This window comes from Podarcis tiliguerta, assembly GCF_965153285.1.
Source record: "Podarcis tiliguerta genome assembly, chromosome: 2".
NCBI lineage: Eukaryota > Metazoa > Chordata > Lepidosauria > Squamata > Lacertidae > Podarcis > Podarcis tiliguerta.
Genome location: NC_139535.1, coordinates 1,224,859 through 1,247,939, shown reverse-complemented (window position 1 = coordinate 1,247,939; position 23,081 = coordinate 1,224,859). Strand labels below are relative to the sequence as shown.

Sequence of the window (23,081 nt, the reverse complement as noted above, 5' to 3'; positions counted from 1 at the left end):
GCAACTCAAGGGGGAACTGTGGATGATCCACGGTTGAAAGAGGAAATGCATTTGTTACTGGTTTCACTTTGGGGCAAGGAACAAAGTGGAGATCTAGGCACATGGAGACATGGATTGTTCTCTTGAATGATTATTCCAACTTTCTACCACAGTCACCCACATTCAAGTGCACCCAGGACCACCTTTTGGGGCTTGGAAATATTTGTGTGTTTGGGAGCAGATGAAGGCCCCCCCCCCCAACTTTTTGGAGAGCCTTCCTGGTGGTGGCCCCATTCCTAGGAATGGGGAAGGTTCTCCCTCATCCTGCTGTGGGGTCCTAAAGCCTCCCACTCTCTCTCCCACCCCTGCAGTGGAGGACACCCTGGTGGAGCTGGACTTCTTCCAGGAGAGCTTCCCTTCGGAGAAGAAGTCCGGGGAGTTCCTGCTGGAGTTTGACAACGAGGAGATCCTGCACGTGGACTGGGAGAAGAAGCAGAACGTCTGGAGGCTGCCGGACTTCCAGCGCTTCACCAGCTTCGAGGTGCAGGGCGCCCTGGCCAACATCGCCGTCATGAAGAACAACATGGAGGTGCTCATGAAGCGAAGCAACCGCACCCGTGCCCTGAACGGTAGGACACGCAAGAGGGGCATGGGAGAGAGCTGGGGGGCAGGCAGGGGGTGGTCTCTTGGCTTCTGACACGGAAGACCCTTCAGGACCCCTTTCTGCCTCTCCAGAGGGAACTCTGCTCCAGGGAGCCAGTCCTTGGCTGACGGAGACAGGCTAAAAGGGAAGGGAAGCCTGGTGGGAGGGGCAGCATTGCACTTTGTACAAACTCAGAGGCATTCCCAAACCTGAACACCCGGTGCAAAAATACCTACAGCACCTAGTTGCTATGCTTTCCATTTCTAGACTGCTTCCAGTGGGTTTTAATCCCATTTCTTTCTCCATCTCCTTCCTCAGTTGCTCCTTCGGCCACTGTGTACCCGGAAAACGCTGTGGAACTGGGGGACCCCAACGTCCTCATCTGCTTTGTGGACAGGTTCTCCCCCCCAGTGCTGAACGTCACCTGGCTGAAGAACAAGGAGGTGGTCTCCGAGGGCGTGGAGGAGACAGACTTCTACCCCAGCGTGGACAACACTTTCCGCAAGTTCTCCTACCTCCCCTTCGTCCCTGAGCAGGGAGACATCTACGTCTGCCAGGTGGAGCACTGGGGCATCCCAGAGGGAAAGATGGAGAAGATCTGGGGTAAGCACTGGGCAGGATTGGGCCTTTTCTCTGGGTCTTGAACTCAGAGTCCCCCCTTAGTCCTGTCCCCTCTCTCTCTCCATCCCAGTTTCCAAGGCGCCCTCTCCCATCCCGGAGACGATGGAGAACGTGCTGTGTGCCCTGGGCTTGGCCTTTGGCATCCTGGGCATCATCGCTGGCACCATCCTTTTCTTCAAGGCCATGAGGATGAACGATCGCAGGGGCTTCATGTGAGTCGAACCCGTTTCCCTTCATGGGCTCAGAGACAAATGCAAGGGAAGCCGAAATACACAGCAAAGGGGTGGGGTGGGCCTCATCCTGCCCAGAAGGTGCTCAGCCTCAATACTCCCAGCTCACCAGCTCCCTTCTCCTTCCTTTTCAGATAATGGAGGATTCCTTTCCTGACAGCCTCTTCCTTAAACCCTCTCAGCTGAGCTCCTTTGCCAAGAGTCTCTTCTGCTATGAATCAGCTGGAAGGAGTTGCTTCCTCCGTGTGCAGCTTATCCTTAGAAGCTTTTTCGATAATATATTTAGCTTTTTAGCTTTTAAGAACAATTATGATAGCCAAAGATGCTTAGGCAGACTTACATTACTTTTCTCCCTTTTATGTTTCCCTCTTAGCAAAGAAATTGCTCAGACTGTTTAAGTAAATAGGAAAAGTATATGGTTTACTCACATTAAATGTCTTGCCATGGTTCAACGTTTACAGCTCCCTCTATGCAGGTTCTGAAACTCCCTGGTGCCTTTACTCCTGGCCGTCTAGTAATTGTGCATTTTATAGAATCATAGAATTGTAGAGTTGGAAGGGACCCTAAAGATCATCTAGTCCAACCCCCTGCATTACAGGAATCTCAGCTAAATCATCTCTGACAGAGGGGCTTGTGGTTTGGCTGCAGATCCTCCATGGTTGAGTCAGGATAGTTTTTTGTGGGGTTTTCCTGCTTTGCCTGGCCTTGTATCTGCATGGCTCATGGAGACCCCCTGCCAACAGAGTGTCAGGCATACTAATTCATATCTCCACCCACTTACCCCAAACCGTTCACCTCCCTCTCCAGTTTTTGGAGAGAGCCTTATCAGTTCCGTGCATTGCACTGCAGGAATACACCCCTCAGGTGTTTCCTTAATCCCAAAGAGGATTCATCCAGCTTGTTGGGGAAGTTTAGTTGGGAAGAGACCCTAAACACCTTTCTTGTCCACATAAAACAGGGTTGTATCTGTCAGTGTGGAGGAAAAAATCCCTTCTTCTTCTGCAAAACTTTCCCAATGGCTTCTGTGCAGCCCAATTGCTGTTTTTCATACATGCTCCCATATTTCCAAAAGCAATGAATAAATCTTACAGTTTGTTGATTTGTTTCTAGTGCTGTTTTCTCTGCCTATAAGCTCTGGATATATTTATTATTTCAAAATGAAAAGGTGAACCGTTGAGGAAATGGGTATCATTGCAACCAGAGTGGCTACACTGACTCCTCGTGTCTCTAGGCCCAGATTCTGGGGGATGATAAGAGATCACGAGAGCCAGCGCTGGTGCCTCCCTGTCTTTGGCCTGGTCTGTCTGTCTGTCTGTCCCCTGCTGGGAACAGGATGGTGGGGCAGGGGACCCTAAGCAGCCTGATGATGCAACAGGACTCTTCCGATCTTCAAGGCCTGCTGGGGGTTGTGTGATGCCCCAAACCATTATCCCACAGGACCCGTGGATCCCCACTCTGTGGAAACAGATGAGAGAGACTGAACAGCCCACCCCCCCGTCCTAAAATGCCTCATCAGATCAAAGCACCTGCTCTTCCTGAGACTGGAGTGATTGGTTGGGGGGGAGAGGTATAAAATGTGCAGAGACCTCCTCCAAATGGATGAATGAAGGTCTTCTTCCAGGGGCAACAACACTCTAGAGAGGTGCGTGTTTCAGGACATGCAAGGTCAGGATGTGACCCAGTCAGCCTGGCCAGACCTCCATCATGAGTTGACTGTGTTGCCTAGAACACGCCTTAAAACCCTCAGAGAAGGATTCACTCTTTTCTGGTAGCTCCCTGTCTTGCCCCTATTTTCGTGTGCCTCGTTAAGATAAATGAATGCAAGGAGTTGTTGAGCTCTTTCTCACCCCCACCTTGCAAGAGTCTCCAGAAGGTAAATGACACCACCGAGTGGGGTTTGGGAGAGGCGTCCTTCCTGGCGCCAAGCCTTGAGCAGGAACATCTCAGAGGCCAACAGACAAGGCCCAGCTTGCTGTGCAATCTCATGCCTTCTTCTGGATCTGAAATGGGTGGGATCCAAATTGGGAGGGAGTCAATTAATGTAGAGAGACAGAAGGCAGAGTTTGGCAGAGGGGCAGGGCAGGAGTTCCGCCAGGGCAAGACTTGGGGGCAGAAGGCCAGGGCCCCAGTCGGCAGAAGGAGCAGGAGGCCCCTCAAGGCTGCAGGGCTGACTCCACATCTGGAAGCAGCTGAAGGAACACATGCTACCAGTAAGGGGGGTAAGAGTCGGAGTCTAGCATTGCCAAGATAGCCCAAGTGGGCAAGAAGGGGCCCCTGAGCAGTGATCCTTCCGTATGGCAACATTCCTCAAATCTGGGATAAGTCTGGTCTGGTGCAAGTGAACAGGGGCCTCCACAGCAGGAGGGCTGATCCCCAAAAGTCAGAAGTTGGAGAAGGGCTGATCCAGAGGGAAAGAGTTAGGGAGAAAGTGGGGTGCGGGTGGCCTGATCTTTGCAGGCTGTCTTCCTCCTCCTTCCTCCCTCTTGCCTATCAGAGGCTCCTTCTCCCCTTCAGCAGCCCAGGACACAGTCAGAGACCAGTATGTGCTGCACTCGAAGGGGTTTGGCAAGAGCCACGCGTTTGCTGCCCAGCAACTGATGACCAGGCAGCGTCGGGACCTGTGATTGGCTCCCATCAAGCCTCCCCTCCAGGAAAGTCCCCAGCAGGACAACACTATAGACCCCCCCCCAAGCAGCAGCAGCAACAACAACTCTGCTTTACCCCTCCCCCAACCCTGTTTTGTGCTTCAAGGCAGAAGTGGAGATTGTGACATTCGGGTTCCCTCGAAACAGGAACTTTTTAAACAATTCATTAGTTGGAGCAGCTCTGGCTTTAAGAGCCGCTTCAAAGAATTATGGGGGGGGGGGCTGGCGGGAGAGTTAAGAGGCTGTCTTCTCCCCACTGTCAATAATCATCCCATGTAAAATGTGAAATCCAATACTCTGATTTCTATTTTTGCGCTTAAATGTAAAACTGCAAATGGCAGACTCTTCATGTTAATTGCCGTATTTTTTGCTCCATAAGACACACTTTTCCCCTCCTAAAAAGTAAGGGGAAATGTGTGTGCATCCTATGGAGTGAATGCAGGGGGGAGGCAGGCAGGAAAAGTCCCCAAGAGCCGCACACAAGCTCCGTGCGGCTCTTGGGGGCTTTTCCCCAGGAGGGAGAAGGGACTGACTCCTCAAAGGGTGCGCGGCTCCTGTGGGCTTTTGCGGGAGGTGGGGGTATTGCCATAGCCACGTGTAGCCCCTCAGGGCCGGGAGAGGCTGCGCGCGGCTATGGCAGAAGGCAAGACAGCGAGTGCATGGATCTCGCTCGCTGTCTTGGCTTCTTTGCTCTTTGGGGCTGGGGGGGGGGGGGACGCGGGCTTCACTGGGCAGCCCCAGAAGCTCTGGGAGAAGCGGACAGGCTGCGCACAGATTTTTTTTTCTTGATTTACCCCTCTTAAAACTAGGTGCGTCTTATGGTCTGGTGCGCCTTAGGGAGCGAAAAATACAGTACCAACAACGTTTGCAAGCTGTGAGCTTGTGGCAGCCTCTGCATTTTGCGTTTTCCTTCAAAGAGGAAGGAGGGAATTTTATCCCAGCACTCAGCCCCCCCCCCCCATAGTGGGAATTCTCTGCATCATGTTTTCCTGAAGGAAAAAAATGCTTCAAAAAAGGACCAATCAAATAGGTTGTAAGCATGGGCATAACCATGGGGGAATGGGGTGGACATCTGCCCCCAATCAATAAAGGTAATTAAAATACAAAGCACACTGAGGTTCTGCCCCCTAACAAAAGGCCTGCCCCCCAGAAAAATAATCATGGCTACGCCCACGGTTGCAGGTTATCTGTACATGAGCTTCTAATCCCAGAACTGGATTTGCACATTGGCCCAGTTCCTGGTGGGGGCCCAAAACAGCAGCAACACCTGAGGGCAAAAGCTCAGTTTAAGAGTGGAGGAGTCACTTCCACAGAGAAGGACCTTGGCTGGAGAGAGAGAGAGAGAGAGAGAGAGAGAGAGAGAGAGAGGAGGAAACTCTGGGTCAAGGTCCCTTCAGAATACAAGGTGCTCAGGGAGGGGCTGCCAGGGGACAAACTGGGTGTGAGAAACGTGGGTTTTGTGGACCCCCAGAGGCACTGGGGCTGTAAACTTCAGATCTATATTCCACAACAGCTCCCATGGGAGAAAGGGAGACAGGACTGCTCCACTGTAGCTGCAGCTTCATGTTTTTGCTGCCCTCTCCCCAATGTGAAGGAGAAGCAGAATAACCTCCCTGCAAGCAGGAAACGGGGGCAACGGCTCGGCCTGCAGCCTTCCTCCCTGATGTGCTAGATTTCTCCTTGCAGGCAGTGTAATTTGGGTGTGCATGCAGCTCCTGCTTGAGGCTGGGAAGGAGGCCTCTTGGAGGAAGACACAGACCCAGAGGAGGGGGGCAAGGGGGTCCCTGGACAGGAGGGGCAGGATCCAGGCAGCCTGCTCCCTGGTGACAGAAGCAGGACTTCCGGGCCCATAGCACATGTCTCCCTCCTTCTGCCCCCTTGTTTCTGGCAGCAGAGGAGACGCTGCAGAAAGGCGCTGGGGGGAGTTTCGCTTCCCCCCACAGGGAGGCCTGGAGCGCAGCTCAGCATTCAGGGAAATGAAAGAGGGAAGCTGGCCACGATCCAGGAGACGGAGGTCAACCGGGAGCGCAGCAAAACCTCCTCACAGAGAAGTAGCTTCCAGCCCCCCCTAAAGCACAGCGCCCCCCCCCCCTTCAGCCCAGCAGCAATGGCTTAAGAGGAATTGCCATTTTAGGGACGGACCCCCTTGGGAATGGCTGAGCTGAATGGAGTGGGGCTGGGCAAGCCCCATAGCATCCTCTGCTAGAGGAATAGGGGCTCCTTGGCTCAAGGTGGGGGGAGATTTCCTTGGAGAGCAGCCCCCTCCCTCTTGCGTCAGGAGAGCAAAGTGGGTCATCTCTTCCTAAGGCAGGAGGGAGGAGGAAGAGGGGAGAATGGGCAGAGACCCCCCCAAGTCCTCAAGGCTATGGGGCACGACCCACAGGAGAGGGTGGGGGTGTTTCAGGTCAGCCAAGGCCAGGATGTGGCCCAGTCAGGCTGGCCAGGCCTCCTTCGTGAGTCTGCTGTGGGGCAGAGACAGGTCTCTTCAAGCTCTCCAGACCCCAGACCCCCTTTCAACCCAAACATGCATTTCTCCATCTTTACATCTGTGAGGTGCCAGGGCTCCTGTTTCAGCCCACGTGGGATCAGGCTGCGACCCACCAGTGGAAGACCAGGGGCACAGAACGTGTCCCAACATCCCCAGGAAAGGAGTCACTGCTTTCGGGGGTTTTGATCTGCTGTTTTCCCTCCCCTCCCTATTCTGCCCCTGTTCTGAGTGTGCCTTGCAGAAATGCCTCCTTCCAGAAATGAATGCAAGTCGAAAGAGTCGTCCAGCTCTTCCTCCCCTGGCAAGAGGCTCCAGGAGGGACATGAGCCCCCAGAGAGGGGTTTGGGAGAGGCGTCCCTTCTGGGGCCAAGGCTTGTGCAGGGACATCACAGGGACTGGCAGACAAGGCCCAGCCTGCTCTGCAATATTATACCTTGCAGTTGTCACGGTTTCTTCAGAAGGGGAAAGATCAGCAAAAGAGCAAACATTCTCCTGGATCTCAAGGCAGAAGCAAAGGAGAACCTTCAGCAAAGTATCGTGTGGGGAGGGGGGGCCAGGGGAGCTGCCAGGGCAAGGCTGTGGGGCAGGAGGCCAGGGCCCCCCCTGAGCAGAAAGAGCCACAGGTCCTGTGAATGTGAAAGGGCCCATTTGCCTTGAAATGCGGCCGTTTGAAGAAGGGGAGTCTTCCAAGGGCACGTGGTCCCAAGACTCTAAGATCCTCCCAGGGCCTCTCCCAAATTTCATCCCTGGTATCTGGGACGAGGCCTGTTCCTGGAAGGAGAAGCAGGGGGCTGTGAAGCCTTTTTCCTCCTCAGAGACTCATGGAGTTGGAGGGACCTCAGGGGTCATCTAGTCCAACCCCCTACATTCCCTCTCTTCCGCAGACCAACCCTGTGTTTTTGTGTGTGTGTGTTTGTGCTTTAAAGCACGGTTGAGATTTTTCTCTTGGTTTATCGTTTTGGAAAGCACTTTGAGGTGTTGCTTTTTCCCACAATGAACTGATGTATAAAATTTATGAAGTGAAATAAATTAAACTACCCAGAGTGTTTCCCCCTCACCAGCCTCCTGGGATTCTTGGCAGGCTGAGGGGGTTTATTACCCGCCCCCCTCAAAGGGGGCTAATGGAGGTTTGGGGAGGTTGTGTCATTCCCTCAGGATGACTGTGGTGGATAAAGTCAGGACCCACCATGGGGGGCACAGGGTCTCCTTCCTCCTTGCTTCCCAGCCCCCAAATGCCAGGGTTTGGGGCCAAGGAGTGGGGCTGGGGGGTTTGCGGAGGTGCCATCACTTCAGGGGGTCGTGAGGTGTGGCAGGTGGGGGTTTCATCTGGACGTCCATTGTGTTTCCCTCCGAGTCCTGAGGGGATACTAGAAATTCCCTCAGATCTTGGTCAACCTTGAGGTCTCCTGTCAGTTTCCCCCAGAAACAACAAACGGGGCAGAGGAGTCTCTTAGGGAATCCTGGAGAGTTTCTGTGGAGAAAAGGGCGGACATTTTTCCCAATCAGAACAGGCAGGGAAATTTGTGAGGAACCTGGTCAGAAACAAGGGAGCCTCCCTCCGCCTGAGGTGTTTCCCGCTCTTTTCTCCTGAGGGAGCCCAAACATGAGGAGAAGATGGCTTCCCTGTGGAGATTGGCATCCTTCCCTCCTCAGGGCCTGAAGGGTCAAGGAAGGGATGCCCAGGGGGGCAACGGACTCCATGTTCCCTCCTCCAAGGGGCCCACAGTCAGATAAATGGAGGAACAGAAAATTCCCTCAGGAGTTTTAGTCACAGGAGGATTCAAAAGATGTTTTTTCTCCCCCTGAAAAGTTCACGTTTGTGGAAAGACTGGAGAAGGCATTCGGCTCTCCTGAATAGCCAGTTTGAAATCAAATTCATAATAGAATCACCTCAGGAGACCATGTGGTGTGCGGAGGGTTTCCCAGGGAAAAATGGCTCCCAAATTATTCCCCTTTGATGGTTGATAAACAGACTGTATTTAAACAGACTTTTCATGCTTTTATTAGGATGTTTGTGTGATAAACCACCTTGGGGTGTTGAATGGTTACATTAAAAGGCCTTAAACAAGTCAATGACCCAAAGGTGGGGAAGTGCTAGAGGTATGACTGAAGGTCACCTTCTTTCAGGTGAAGTTGTGTGGAAATGGGCAGATCAGCCCTTTTTCTTACACCTAGGATTGTCAAGTGTGGCGCTACTTGAATGTTGACATCTGAACGAATAAAATAGTTCAAGGGCCACAAAGGGAAGCTGAATAAAATCTTCACTGGTGCGACTCAGAGGAAATACTCTCAAGGCTGTGAAATCTGCTTCTGCCTTGAAGTGGGTCAGGTGAGGATCCCAGTCAGAGGGCTGATCCTTAAGATCACAAAGGAGCAGGATATTTACAGAGAAATTGACAAACTACTCTCCCTGAGGAGATAAAGTCAGCAGGGTGAGGGTGGGGAACAGGGTCTGTCTCCGAAAACGGGCTCATCCTCCATGTCACAGGGCTGTGGGGAGAAGCTTTCAATAAATATATTTGGCCATTTAGCATTTCATGGAATCGTAGAGTTGAAAGGGGCCCCAAGGTCATCTAGCCCAACCTCCTGCAATGAGGAATCTCAAGTATCCAGGACAGATGGCCACCCAACCTAAAAACCTCAAATGGAGGAGAGTCTCTGGACAGTGGCTGAAGCAATAAAAATATTGACTCTTCCAACAGACAGAGATGCAAACTGTATCTCAGTGGCAGAACAGCTGCTCTGAGTGCAGAAGGCTCAATCCCTAGTGTCTCCAGGAGAGGGCTAGAAAGACTTTCCATCTGAAACCTCAAGGGAGCCACTGCCAGTCCGTGTGGGCATATTGGAGCAGATCTAGTGCAGGCACTGCTGAGCTGGAAGGAGTCAGTCCAAGGCAGCTTCCGGTGACCCTTTTCCCCCAGGTGAAGGGCAGCTCATCCAGGGAGAGTTGGGGGGAGGAAGTGGGTGTGGGGAACCTTCTCCAGCCCAAGGGCCACATTCTCTTCTGGGGAACCTTCTGGGGGCCACACACCAATGGTGGGCAGGAGCAGAGCATGAAAGGCCAGTGTGAAGTTTTCACAGGAGACCAGTCTCTGCACAAGCTCCTCCTCCCCTCTCCATCCTCCGTCAAGGCAAGTGAGAAACATGATTGGAGTAGAAGGACAAAGTGGGGAAAATGTTTAAATTAACTTTTGTAAAAAAAACAGAAGCATTTCTATTAGGGATTGTAGGACAAGACCTGCCAAGGAAAATAAAGAATTTGTTCATGTATGCTGCAACAGCGGCAAGTGTCTTGAAAGCACAAGGATGGAAGAATGAAGAAACCCCGACAAAAGAACAGTGGCAAGAGAAATTGATGAAGTTAGCAGAACTGGCTAAACTGACATACAAACTGCGAGATAAGGACAACTGTGACTTCAAAGAAGAATGGGAACTTATTACAAATTATCTAAAAAGACAACAAAATGAACTGGACTCCTTGGCAGGTTTTGAATAAACATACACAAATTTATTTGTTAACATATTAGATGGAAGATTTAGAAATTTTTATATCTTTACAATATGCAGAGAACAATATGTGGTAATAAATCAGAAAGACGGAAGTGGTAGGGGGGAGGCAGGGTGGTATGTATGGGGGAGGGGAGAATGGGGAAAAATACAATAATTACAATAATTTGTTGTATGAAAATAAACAATATTTTTTTTAAAAAAAGGAATAGAAGGACAAATACCAGCCAGGCAAAGAGTCTGAAGGAAGGGGGCAACACAAGCCTGGGGGGAGTCCCAGGGGCCACATGGAGAGGTTTGGGAGGCCACATGGGACCCCTCCCCAACCCAGCTCTGAGTCTCCCCATCAGGGCTTGAAGGACCAGTCCTGGCAGACTGACCAGATTCATGGTTGTTTTCAGGGACAGCTCAGGCTCCTCCAGGGAGATTCAAGGCACAAATTCTCTAGCACAGAGGTGCAAAGAAGGAATCAGGTTGCCATAACTTGCAATCCACAAGCGGAAAGGGAAAGACAAAAAGAAACTTTCCCCAAATGACAAGCAAGCAACAGAGGTGGGGGAGGGGTGGACACTGTCGTTCTTGATCTGTGACTCCTTCCATCCTCCTTCCAAGGAGGTTTCCACCTCTGAGCATGGGCAGAGGGCAACTGGCAGGAAGAACAGAGCTTCTCCACATCCCAGGATCCTGATGGAGCAGCGAAGTCTAACTGATGAGTCCTGAAGACAGAAGAGAGAGACAAGCCCATCACTGTGGGGTGAGGAATGGGGAGAAAGGGGCAGAAGAATCCCTGGCAAGACTTGGAGGACACTCCATAGAGTGGCCACCAGAGATTGTGAACTACAATTCCCATCGCCACCAGTTATGGGCCTGGCAGGGGGGGGCTCTGAGGAGGGAAGGAGGCAGAGGGAGGGAGACTTGGCTGGCCTTGGCAGTGGAGAAGAGGAGGTTCAGAAGAGACCAAGGAGATCTCTCTAGATCAGAAATGGGGAACCACGGACCCTGGACCAAATGTGGCCAAATGCCAGCCCTGTTCTCTTCATGGTCTCTGCTTGACTGTCTCCCAGGTGGGACATTCCCCTGGAGACCCCCTTCCAGGACATGATATTGGACTGTGTGCATCAGGGGATGGATTGATCCATGGAAAGCCCCTCCCCTCTGTTCTAAGAGCAAGCCAGGGCGGGGGCACAGCAAGCAGCCAGGAGAAGGGGGTTGGGGGAGGAGGAGGAGGATGGAAGAGCAGAGAGGAAAGTTACCTGCAGGCTGAGGAACAGCTTGACCTGGGAGAGAAAAAATAGAAAGATTCTGTCAGCATCAGATGTCCCTTGTAATAGCTTCTCAGGGAATACGGCAACCCCCCCCCCCCAAGATCAAGATGACACACTCCAGGCACAGCTAGGAACTCCCCCCCCCCCATTCTATGGACTATGAGGGGTGAAAGAAGAGTCTTCATAGGAAAGAAATATTTCCTTCCCAATACAGAAACGGCCCTGGGGAACATCTTGCCAACTAACTTCTTTCCCATTACCCAATGCCCCCCACCCCACAAACCCTCCCATATTCCTTCGGCTGCCTCCTTTGGGGCTCTGCATTGCCCAGTTGTTGATTTATTTCAGAGACACAAACAGCAAAGAGACCCAAGGAAGATGAATTCCCCCTCCTGACTGTAAGTGTCTCCAAGGCCCTTCGCTCAGCAGGGAGAGAGAGCCTTTGACTTACTGCTGGGACCAGGAAGCTGCAAAACATCTGTGTCCTTACTCTGCTCAAAGGCTTCAGAGCCAGAGATGCTTTTGAATTTCTCCCTCATATGTTGGATAGGAGGTTTAGGTCTTAATCTACAGATTTAAACCTCAGACCATCTCCATAATAGCTGAGGCTCCATTGAGACACCAAGAGGGACCTCCTAGGAGTGGAGAAGGAACAGAACCCTCTCCAGAGCCTCTGCCTAAGAAGAGGAGGGGAGCCTGGAGGCCACCCCAGCCCCACACCCCACCCTCCCTCTCCCCTGGCACCCCACCCTCACCTTTCTTGTTCTTCAGGTAAAGGGCGAGTCCAGTGGCCCCAAAGACCAGCCCCAGCACAATCCCCACAATCCCCGTCCACATCTTGCTCCTGGCAGAGTCCGACTGTGGCTCTGAAGAAAGAAAAAGCCCTGAGTGAGGAAAGGCAGGCCTGCGATCAGCCCCCCGAGGGGGGAGCAACCCATCTAGCCCCCCAGGAATGCCCCCCACTTCCTTGGGCAGGAGATGGGTCAGGGCTGGGAAGGCATCCTACCCCATTGCACCGTGACGGGGCCTTCGAAGCTGGCGTGCTCCACCTGGCAGGTGTAGACGTCTCCACGTTCTGGCTTTGTCTCCAGCATCACCTCAATATGGAAGGTCCAGTCCCCGTTCCGGATGAGGTCCGTGGTCCACACTTTGGGCTCCTCCTTCCCGTTCCTGAACCACTTGATCTCGATCCCCGCAGGGAAGAAGCGGTTCACAGTGCAAATCAGCAGAGTGTTGTGTGGTGAAGATTCAACGTTGTCTGTGGGGGTGATCTTCACCTTGGGCTGGACTGTGGGAGGGAGGCAAGGGAGATGTGGGAGGGAGGTCAGAGAGGGAGGGACCTGGAGGCTTCAACGGAGGGAGGAGAGGCCACAGTTAAGGTGGGAGGGGGCTAGCCAGGGTGAAGCCTCTAGAGGGGCGCAACTGAGGCTCCCAGCTTGCGGGGGGGGGGGCTTTCTCTGACTGCAGCCCCCCCCCCCCCCGTGGCTCCAGAGCCTAAAAGCATCTGCTGAGTGATGCTAATCTGCAAGGGGGAGCAGGAAAAGCTGGAAAACGACCCTCCTTCCCCTTTCCCCCTCTCTGTTTTTGGAACTGTGTGTGAAAGAGAAATCCTGGAGAAGGTTTCTCTCCAAGCAAAGTTGAAATGTCTCAGAGATGAATTAAAAGTGGTGAAGAGATCAGAACATCACCTCCTGCCCTTATGGGAACAGAAGCCCTTTGGAGTATTGCTTGCTTCTCTCTCTCTCTCTCTCTGTGTGTGTGTGTGTGTGTGTTTGTGTGTGTGTGTGTATTTGGATCTCTAGAAGACAACATACATGTTTACACCACATGAATACATAAAGAGGGCATGGCTGCCTATAATCAGCTACAAAAACTGAGTCCTTTTTATACTGAAAATAAAATACCTGCAATGAATGAAATGTGATGCTGGCATACAAAGCTCTTTGTATTTATCCCTTCCTGTAATTTGGGAGGAAAATGTAGCCAATCCCCTTTAAATTCTTTAATTTAAAAAGCCAGCAATGTTTGAAGGAATCTTGTGGAGTATTTATTCTTTTAGTTTTTTCTTTAGATTTGGCGGTTCTAGCAAGGGAGCGCAGCTATCGTATACCCTTGACGGAAGAACGGTACACTCCTTCTATCTGGGATGGTTTTATGAGGAGATAAAAGACCAGCTTTCTGGTTGGTTGGAATACCATCAAATATACAAAATTTTTAAACAAGATAAAAAGATGGGATTTGATAATCAGCCCTCTAAACTCGAAACAGAATTAATAAATAATAAAATCAGGGCAATTTTGAGAATATATTGACTCCTCCTGGAATGGGAAGTTAAAGAGGAGGAGGTTAAGGCAACAATGATTAGATGGGCACAGGACATTGGATGACCAATAATGATGGCCGAATGGGAAGAGCTTTGGAGAACAAATATGAAATTTTCGGCGTGTTATAACATCAAAGAAAATATGTTAAAGATGCAGCACAGATGGTACCTCACCCCCTCAAGACTATCGAAGATGTATAAAAATTTAGCAAATACTTGTTGGAGGTGTGGTGGGAGTAATGGCGACATATATCATATGTGGTGGACATGTAGGAAGATCAAAGTGTTCTGGGGCTTAATTTACGAGGAGTTGAAAAAAAATGTTTGGAATAACTTTTTTTAAAAGACCAGAGGCATTTCTGTTAAGCATTGTTGGCAGGGTCATCCCAAAGGCCTTTAGGGAGGTATTCTTACATGCAACGGCCGCAGCTTGGACTCCGGTGGCAAAGGGGTGGAAGGAACAAGAAGCCCCGACAATAACGGACTGGCAGTACAAGCTACAAGAATTTGCTGAAATGGCGCAGTTAACAAATACCCTGAGAGGCAATTCAAAACAAACACTTATGGAAAAGTGGGATAGATATAAAACATATCTATGCTAGCATTTGATTGACATTGGAGTGAGACTGAGTTGAGAAATAAGACTAAGGAATGTATTAGATCAAATGTAAAGAAATATACAATAAGAAGAGTACGTTCATTTGTAAAAAAGGAATAGACAATGGGATAGACAGGAAGTCTAGTGTGTTGGTATGTATATGATTGGGGAGGGGGAATTTTGTTTTCTCTCTTTGGTCTTTCTTTTTTTTGTTTCATTTTCTTTCTAGGTATATAAAATTTGTATATAATTTTTATATACATGTTGGAAATTACATTATAGTAAGTCCTGTAATGTAATATGACGTTTACTGATGTAATATAAGAATGTAAACAATTAAATTACATGCAAATTCAAAAAAAATAATCATAATATTTCTTAGAATTCTTCAAATGAACTATTACTCTCTGAGGAGATCTGCTTAAGGTTGAATGAAAGCCAGATACACAAACAGACAACGTTACTATTTGGAGAGACTATCGCTTCCCAGCATCTTTCTTTTTATGCCCTTTGTGAACAAATATGTCGAGGTGTGTGTGTGTGTGTGTCTTTGCCCCGGGTGACAGAAAGCCTAGTTTTGACCCTGGGACAGTCAGTCGATCCTACGCTCCCAGCCCCCAACTTCCCACTCCCACCAGTGGGATCTCTGACTCCCCCCCCCCCCCCCCGCCATCTACCCAGAGTCATCCCAGTTTCCCCAGTGGTCAGGCTGGGCATTCCACAAACAGGGAACTGCTCCTCCCTGGGGGTCCTTGGGATGCCTCTCCCCTTCTGTCTCATTTCCCAGTCCTGGGAATCTCAGGAGTTTGCCCTTCCTATTTTCCTGCCAAACAGGATGCTCTTCAGAATTCACTGCACAGTATTCTTTACTTACAGTACAATGGTCTCCTCAGTGTTTCCCAAACTTGGGTTGCAAACTGTTTTTGGACTACAATTCTCATCCTCCCTGACCACTGGTCCTGCTCGCTAGGGATGATGGGAATTGCACAAAGACAGCTGAGGCTCTTGTGCCTTTTAGAGCGGAGCAGCAGGTAGAAATTCAACAGGTTAAGCCCTTTTTCTCCTGTGGAAAAGCAATTACCAGGAAAGTTTCACCTGCCAGACAGTGTGTGTGTGTGTGGGCTCGTGCGTGTGAGAGAGAGAGACCACCAATTTATTTTTGGGCCCTTCAACTGAAAAACAGCACATCAATTTGTGTGTGATGTAGAGCAGATGTTATGCAAATCCACAACCCCCAAGTGATTATAGTAACTTTTCTTTCAATAAATTTTCGATTTAAGGATGATCAGTGGAGAATGGGATGGGGAGCTGGAGGGGAGCCTGGTAGCTGAAAATAGTAATGAGAGAGTGGGAAGAAAATGAACCAAGTTTATAATTATTATTTAATACTGAACGTATGTGATTTTGAGATTGTGGGGTTAATTTCTAACCCCCCCCCCCATTAAACATCCTGATTCCCTGGGAAACCTGGACATATGGCAGCCCAACCTGAATCCATGTCAGGTGTGCAGGAAACGACATGCTAAGGTGTCATAATTAATAACTAACGCCGAAATAACATCATTTTGTAATTTTAAAATGTTCAGGGTTTCCGCTTGAAATGCGCTCTCTCTCCTCCCCCTGAAAGGCTGCCTATATTCCCCCCCCTGCAGCCCCCCACTCTAATGCAGTGTTGGACTGTGTCCTGGGTTCAAATCACCCCGGGCCTTGAGTCTCCTGGGTGTCCCTGGCCAGCCCCTCCCCTCAGCCTGGCCTCCCTCACAGGGTCGTTGTGGGGGTGGAATGAAGAGGGGGAGAACCATGGACATGGCATGCAGTAAATGAAGTTTAGGGAAGTTTTTAATGTTCTACTGTGCTTTTAATTCTGTTGGGAGCTGCCCAGAGTGGCTGGGGAAACCCAGCTAGATGGATGGGGTATAAATAATAATAATAATAATAATAATAATAATAATAATAATAAATCATTACTTCTATTATTGTTGTTGTTATTGTTTGTTGTTGTTATTTATTAATTATTGTTGTTGTTGTTGTAAATACTGCAATTTTGTGTTACAAGCCGCCCTGAGACCTACAGGTATAGGGTGAGATGCGAATTTAATTAATAATAAAGAAATAAACTAAGAGAGACACCCTCCACATTGCAGTACACGAAACGGGCTATGGTGCTTCCAGGGACATAAACTTCTGCCTCCCATCCCAGCATCTGCCTCTGGAGTGGGGCGTCAGGAAAGGCCCTTTATCTGGAGGGGAGGGAGCAGGGGGGCGGCAGCAGCGACGGGGGCTTCGAGGGGAGAAGGTCCTGGGTCCGCCCCACGCCCCCCCCCCATTTTGGGTCCTTCCGGGGTCCCGTTTCCCATGACGCCCCCCCCGCCCCCAATTCTGGACTCACCGCCCCGGGCCTGGGAGAGGGGCTCGAAGATCCCGTAGTCGTGCCGGCAGAAGGCATCCACTTGGGCCATCTGGCTCCGCAGGAGGTCCTTGTCCTGGTTCACTCTCTTGACTGTGGGCTCCCCCAGTTCAGCCACAGCCACGACCTTCCCTCGGTCGCTGTCGAAGTAGAAGAGCTCCTGCCGGTCGAAGAAGTACCTATTTAGGTAGCGGATCCGCTGCGTCCCGTTGGAGAAGTGGCACTCGCCCTTCGACTGGTACAGGAAATGCTCTGCGGGGGGGGGGGGGGGAGAAATAAATTGGGGGGGGTGGAGACTTCCGGTTCCCGGTTGCCTTAAGGACGCATCTCTCACCATAGCGGATAGCTGCCCCCGCCGGGCAAGAGAGAGATGGTCTGTCTGTCTCCCTCTCCCTCTCCCTCCCTCCCTCTCTCTCTCTCTCTCTCTCCCTCTCTCTCGTGTCACGTGATCCCATGGCGGGGAGACCCCGCCCCCTTTCACCCCCTCCCAAAGGAAAGGGAGAGAGCGGCAGTGAAAGGCCGTTGTGGAGAGGGAGCCACAACCTACGAGAGGAAATGTTGGGAGTGGGAGAGAATCCAGGAAAAGGGCGAGATGCCGAGCAGGGAGGGAGACGCTTCTCTGCAAACCCCCCCCCTTAGACTCTCCCGCCGCGGGAGACCCAGTTTCACTTTCGCTTTCCCTGCCAGAGCGCCGGAAGCGACTCCTCTCTACGCAGGAGCCCATTTCAGCACCCAGGGGACCCCAAGGCGGGGGGGGGGGCGGGAGAGGGGACCTGCCGCGAGGGGGGAGGGAATTCAGGGTCCCCTTTGCCCCAGTTTTGCTGCCGGTGTCATGGGCGTAGGCACGGAGGGGCAGCTACCCCCCCCCCGTACGATATCAATAAACATCAATAAAAATACATAGCAAACTGAGCTTCCCCCTCCTAAAAAAATTCCTCCCCCCCAGAAAAAATCCTGGCTACGCCCATGCCTGTCTCAGGAGCAGAAGAAAGGTATATTTATTTATGCATTATGTGGAGTCCTTTATAGAGTTAATAATTGGTTATGAGATCTCCTGGAAATGATGGGAGATAAATGATGAGGATGATTTTGAGAGGCAGGTGAAGAAGCGCTGAGGGCCAGATTCTGCTGCGCCCCCCGCCCCCCCAAAGTCCCCTAGGGCTGCCTGCCCACAGCTGTCCTGCAAGAAGACTAATGTGTGAATATTGTGGTTTTATTAAAATTCAATGGAATGTTATTTGTAAACTGCTGGGGTAGGATTTTAATCCTGAAAGGTGGGATATAATTAATTGCAATAAATAAATGCTCTCTCCTTCCCAGTCCAAGAAGCCTGAGCTGCTCTTTTTCAGGGGGGTGTTTCCCCTTCCCTCCTGCCCCTTTGCCCCCCCCCCGCCCCGTGTACTGGAAGGAGCAAAGATCCCCCGTGAGGAAGCAAGGATTCTTCAACTTCGCTGACCTAAACCATGTTCTTCGGATGCCTGATTATCTTCTCTCAAAGTAACTAGTCCTAACTTAAAAACGAAAAGTGCAATGCTGGTGGTCAACAAAAGAGGTTAAAAGACTCTCAAAGCAAATCTAACAACTGGGAAACACTGGCCTGCGAGCGCTCCAGTTGAAGAGCAGCCTTGACCAAAGGTGTCCTGGGCTTTGAAGACACTCGAACTGAGGACGATAAGGAGAAACGTGCTAAGAGGAAGGCACGCCTGGCAAACCCTCAAGGGATCAACTCTCGCCCGGAAACCTCTGTCCCCACTGTGGAAGGACGTGGGGATCCAGATTTGGCCTCCATAGTCACTTACGGACTCCCTGCTAAGATCGTGGAAGACCATCTAGGAGAGATCTTCAAAGGAGCCCCACCGATGGGGGTCCCGCTAAGTGGAGTTTCCTCTTCCTTCTCCCCCCATGGCAGAATCTTTGCTCACCTGGAGGCGCCTCCACGCCCAGCCCCTCCGAAGCGGAGACCACCAGCATCCCCAGCAGGAGCCCCCCAAAGGCCAAAGGCGCAGCGCCGGAGCCCCCCATCCTTCTCTCTTCTTCGCCCCCAAATGGGACTTTCTCCGCTCAGCTCCGGGGGAAACTCCTGCAAGCCCCGCCCACTCCACCTCTCCGCCCCGCGAGCGTCCAATCCGCCTCCGAGCCGAGGCAGCGTCATCGGTCGCCAGGCAGGGAACTCCTGGAAAGAGCATTCTCAAGGGCTCTCTCTGCTCTCGCTCGACCTGCAAGTTCCTCTTTGCCTTCGCAGCTGCTTCTGAGGTCTCCATCGTTGCTGCGTCGCGTGTGAATCAAGATCTTCCCCAGAAAACCTTTGAGGGGATATAACGCTTAACAAGAATCTGACAGTTCCATCCAAAAGTTTACACTGGCAGCAAAAAAGGGAAATTTCAGCCTCAGGCTTCAAAACAGCGAGATGCGCTTTTCTTCTGCTGCGTTTTAAGCCGCTAAACCTTCGTTAGTTCAATGTATCCGGAAAGAGGAAGGAAGTTTCAATGGGGGAATTGAGGAAGGGGGCTCCCCGCCTTCGCCCCCCAGCCTGCATCCCGAGGAGACCTGGCAGCCCCCCAATGAGGAGACCCCCTCCCCCCAATAAAAGCCCCCTCCAGCCCCCCTTTGCAAGAAACAGCCCTGGCGCTGGTGTCTGAGGAGCCCCATGAAGAAACACACGGGGGGGAGACAGAGAGGAGGCCCCGCAGCCCCGTCCCTCGAGGAGACCCCTCCCCTCTTGGGGAGATCCAGCCCCCCCCCACCCCAAATGCTGCTGTTTTCGCTCCGTCTCCGGCTGAGGCTCCTGCCTGGGGAGGGTCTACCTGGAGACAGGCTGGTCATCGCCAGGGCGCTTTCTCATTGGCCGAGCTGGCAGGGACTTTTCTGCTCCGCCAAAGCCGCCCCCTGGCCTCCCCCGCCCCACAGCCACTTGGAGGGCGAGCATCCAGGAGGAAGGGGCAAGGGACACTTGGGCTTGAATCGCCCCTCGCCCGCCTCGGCCCAGGAAGAGCTGCAGAGATGGAGCCCAGAGGAGGAGGAAGAGGAGGAGGAGGAAGAAGAGGAGGAGGAAGAGGAGGAGGAAGAGGAGGAGGAGCCCTTTGCTGCCTCTGGGCGACCCTCCTCCTCGCCCCGCCAAGGGGGGCCGGAGCCCTGAAAGGTCGGGGGGCGCAGGAGGGAGGGGGAGATGCCTGGGGAGGGGGTCCTAAGAGGGGGCTGGGGGATATGGGGAGAAGCATTGCGCCCCTGGGCGTTGCTTGTGGGCGTTCTCTCTCCTCCCCAGCAGCACAAAAGGGGCCAGAAACATCGGTAGACCCTAAAAAACATCTCTGAGCAGAACCCTTATCAACTCGGAGGAAATCCTTGTATTCTTGGTTTCACTTTGGGGCAAGGAGCTCAGGGCAGAGCTACATCCTTGCTATATTCACAGCAACCCTGTGAGGAGTCATGGATTGGTCTCTCGAAGGATTACTCCAACTTTCGATCTGCCAGAGTCACCCCAAACACAAATGCCCCCCAGGATCACCTTTTGCGGCTGTGATGGCTCGGAAATGAGGGGATTTTAAAGTCTGTGTGTTTGGGAGCAGATGAAGGCCCCCCTCCTGTCTACCTAGAGAGCCTTCCTGGTGGTGGCCCCTTTCCTAGCAATGGGGCAGGTTCTCCCTCATCCTGCTGCGGGGTCCTAAAGCCTCCCTCTCTCCTTCCCACCCCTGCAGTGGAGGACACCCTGGTGGAGCTGGACTTCTTCCAGGAGAGCTTCCCTTCGGAGAAGAAGTCCGGGGAGTTCCTGCTGGAGTTTGACAACGAGGAGATCCTGCACGTGGACTGGGAGAAGAAGCAGAACGTCTGGAGGCTGCCGGACTTCCAGCGCTTCACCAGCTTCGAGGTGCAGGGCGCCCTGGCCAACATCGCCGTCATGAAGAACAACATGGAGGTGCTCATGAAGCGAAGCAACCGCACCCGTGCCCTGAACGGTAGGAGAGAGCTGGGGGGCAGGCAGGGGGTGGTCTCTTGGCTTCAGACATGGAAGACCCTTCAGGACCCCTTTCTGCCTCCCCAGAGGGAACTCTGCTCCAGGGAGCCAGTCCTTGGCTGACGGAGACAGGCTAAAAGGGAAGGGAAACCTGGTGGGAGGGGCAGCATTGCACTCTGTACAGGCTCAGAGGCATTCCCAAACCTGAACACCCGGTGCAAAAATACCCACAGCAGCTAATTGCTATGCTTTCCATTTCTAGACTGCTTCCAATGGGTTTTAATCCCATTTCTTTCTCCATCTCCTTCCTCAGTTGCTCCTTCGGCCACTGTGTACCCGGAAAATGCCGTGGAACTGGGGGACCCCAACGTCCTCATCTGCTTTGTGGACAGGTTCTCCCCCCCAGTGCTGAACGTCACCTGGCTGAAGAACAACGAGGTGGTCTCCCAGGGCGTGGAGGAGACAGACTTCTACCCCAGCGTGGACAACACTTTCCGCAAGTTCTCCTACCTCCCCTTCGTCCCTGAGCAGGGAGACATCTACGTCTGCCAGGTGGCGCACTGGGGCATCCCAGAGGGAAAGATGGAGAAGATCTGGGGTAAGCACCGGGCAGGATTGGGCCTTTTCTCTGGGGCTTGAACTCAGAAACCCAGATTCATGGCTTATAAGAAACAAGTTCTGAAGATCAGAGTAATTTATGCAAGTGAAGTACACTTGCAGTTTTGAATAATTTATTCCTCTTGAGGTAGTTTCTCTCAGTTTAACTTAAAAGTGTGTGCGTTAAGGGCTGTGGGGCAGGTGTGTCAGGACTCCTGGGTTCTTTCTTCCGCTGAACACACACAGAGAATCAGAGTCCCCCCCTTAGCCCTGTCCCCTCTCTCTCCATCCCAGTTTCCAAGGCGCCCTCTCCCATCCCGGAGACGATGGAGAACGTGCTGTGTGCCCTGGGCTTGGCCTTTGGCATCCTGGGCATCATCGCTGGCACCATCCTTTTCTTCAAGGCCATGAGGATGAACGATCGCAGGGGCTTCATGTGAGTCGAACCCGTTTCCCTTCATGGGCTCAGAGACAAATGCAAGGGAACCCAAAATACACAGCAAAGGGGTGGGGTGGGCCTCATCCTGCCCAGAAGGTGCTCAGCCTCCATACTCCCAGCTCACCAGCCCCCTTCTCCTTCCTTTTCAGATAATGGAGGATTCCTTTCCTGACAGCCTCTTCCTTCAACCCTCTCAGCTCAGCTCCTTTGCCAAGAGTCTCTTCTGCTACGAATCAGCTGGAAGGAGTTGCTTCCTCCGTGTGCAGCTTATCCTTAGAAGCTTTTCGGATAATATGTTTAGCTTTTGAGAACAATTATGATAGCCAAAGATGCTTAGGCAGATTTATATTACTTTTCTCCCTTTTATGTTTCCCTTTTAGCAAAGAAATTGCTCAGACTGTTTAAGTAAATAGGAAAAGTATATGGTTTACTCACACGAAATGTCTTGCCATGGTTCAACATTTACAGCTCCCTCTATGCAGGTTCTGAAACTCCCTGGTGCCTTTGCTTCTGGCTGTCTAGTAATTGTGAATTTTATAGAATCATATAATTGTAGAGCTGGAAGGGACCCTAAGGGTCATCTAGTCCAACCCCCTGCATTGCAGGAATCTCACCTAAATCATCTCTGACAGAGGGGCTTGTGGTTTGGCTGCAGATCCTCCATGGTTGACTCAGGATAGTTTTTTGTGGGGTTTTCCTGCTTTGCCTCGCCTTGCACCTGCATGGCTCAAGGAGACCCCCTGCCAACAAGAGTGTCAGGCATACTAATTCATATCTCCACCCCACTTACCCAAAACCATTCACCTCCCTCTCCAGTTTTTGGAGAGAGCCTTACTCAGTTCCGTGCATTGCACTGCAGGAATGCACCCCTCAGGTGTTTCCTTAATCCCAAAGAGGATTCATCCAGCTTTTTGGGGAAGTTTAGTTGGGAAGAGACCCCAAACACCTTTCTCGTCCACATAAAGCAGTGTTGTATCTGTCAGTGTGGAGGAAAACATCCCTTCTTCTTCCGCAAAACTTTCCCAATGGCTTCTGTGCAGCCCAACTGCTGTTTTTCATACATGCTCCCATATTTCCAGAAGCAATGAATAAATCTTACAGTTTGTTGATTTGTTTTTAGTGCTGTTTTCTCTGCCTATAAGCTCTGGATATATTTATTATTTCAAAGCAAAAAGGTGAACTGTTGAGGAAATGGGTAGCATTGCAACCAGAGTGGCTACACTGACTCCTCGTGTCTCTAGGCCCAGATTCTGGGAGATGATAAGAGATCACGAGAGCCAGCGCTGATGCCTCCCTGCCTTTGCCCTGGTCTGTCTGTCTGTCCCCTGCTGGGAACAGGATGCTTGGGCAGGGGGACCCTAATCAGCCTGATGATGCAACAGGACTC

At 51.6% G+C, this 23,081-nt stretch overlaps 2 protein-coding genes, 1 long non-coding RNA gene and 1 pseudogene across 4 annotated transcripts; 2 read left to right on the top strand and 2 right to left on the bottom strand.

Moving 5' to 3' along the window:
* Positions 1–201: 201 nt before the first annotated feature.
* LOC310670842 (HLA class II histocompatibility antigen, DR alpha chain-like) lies at positions 202–2,572 on the top strand. Its single transcript, XM_083426632.1, has 4 exons — positions 202–608; positions 941–1,225; positions 1,314–1,455; positions 1,608–2,572. Exons 1-4 carry the CDS (start codon positions 221–223, stop codon positions 1,609–1,611), a joined length of 819 nt encoding a protein of 272 aa, XP_083282758.1. The 5' UTR covers positions 202–220; the 3' UTR covers positions 1,612–2,572.
* Positions 2,573–10,353: 7,781 nt separating this feature from the next.
* LOC310670799 (H-2 class II histocompatibility antigen, E-S beta chain-like) lies at positions 10,354–18,871 on the bottom strand (annotated as a pseudogene). Its single transcript, XR_014515521.1, has 6 exons — positions 18,629–18,871; positions 16,689–16,958; positions 12,385–12,666; positions 12,134–12,244; positions 11,367–11,390; positions 10,354–10,829 (listed from the first exon to the last, which is right to left on the bottom strand). The product of XR_014515521.1 is annotated as an H-2 class II histocompatibility antigen, E-S beta chain-like (transcript).
* Positions 13,841–14,284, bottom strand: LOC310671214. Its single transcript, XR_014507902.1, has 2 exons — positions 14,036–14,284; positions 13,841–13,878 (listed from the first exon to the last, which is right to left on the bottom strand). It is a non-coding gene; the product is annotated as an uncharacterized lncRNA (long non-coding RNA).
* Positions 18,872–18,960: 89 nt separating the features above from the next.
* LOC310670841 (HLA class II histocompatibility antigen, DR alpha chain-like) lies at positions 18,961–22,803 on the top strand. Its single transcript, XM_083426631.1, has 5 exons — positions 18,961–19,845; positions 20,402–20,659; positions 20,972–21,256; positions 21,550–21,691; positions 21,844–22,803. The coding sequence occupies exons 1-5, from the start codon at positions 19,707–19,709 to the stop codon at positions 21,845–21,847; spliced, it is 828 nt and encodes a 275-aa protein (XP_083282757.1). The 5' UTR covers positions 18,961–19,706; the 3' UTR covers positions 21,848–22,803.
* The last annotated feature ends 278 nt before the right edge of the window (positions 22,804–23,081 follow it).

Coding starts and splice junctions, on each gene's coding strand:
- LOC310670841 (XM_083426631.1), top strand. CDS start 19,707: ATGGAGCCCAGAGGAGGAGGAAGAGGAGGAGGAGGAAGAAGAGGAGGA. Junction 19,846..20,401: donor GGGGGCCGGAGCCCTGAAAG/GTCGGGGGGCGC, acceptor CCACCCCTGCAG/TGGAGGACACCCTGGTGGAG. Junction 21,257..21,549: donor AAAGATGGAGAAGATCTGGG/GTAAGCACCGGG, acceptor TCTCCATCCCAG/TTTCCAAGGCGCCCTCTCCC.
- LOC310670842 (XM_083426632.1), top strand. CDS start 221: ATGAAGGCCCCCCCCCCCAACTTTTTGGAGAGCCTTCCTGGTGGTGGC. Junction 609..940: donor CCGCACCCGTGCCCTGAACG/GTAGGACACGCA, acceptor CTCCTTCCTCAG/TTGCTCCTTCGGCCACTGTG. Junction 1,226..1,313: donor AAAGATGGAGAAGATCTGGG/GTAAGCACTGGG, acceptor TCTCCATCCCAG/TTTCCAAGGCGCCCTCTCCC.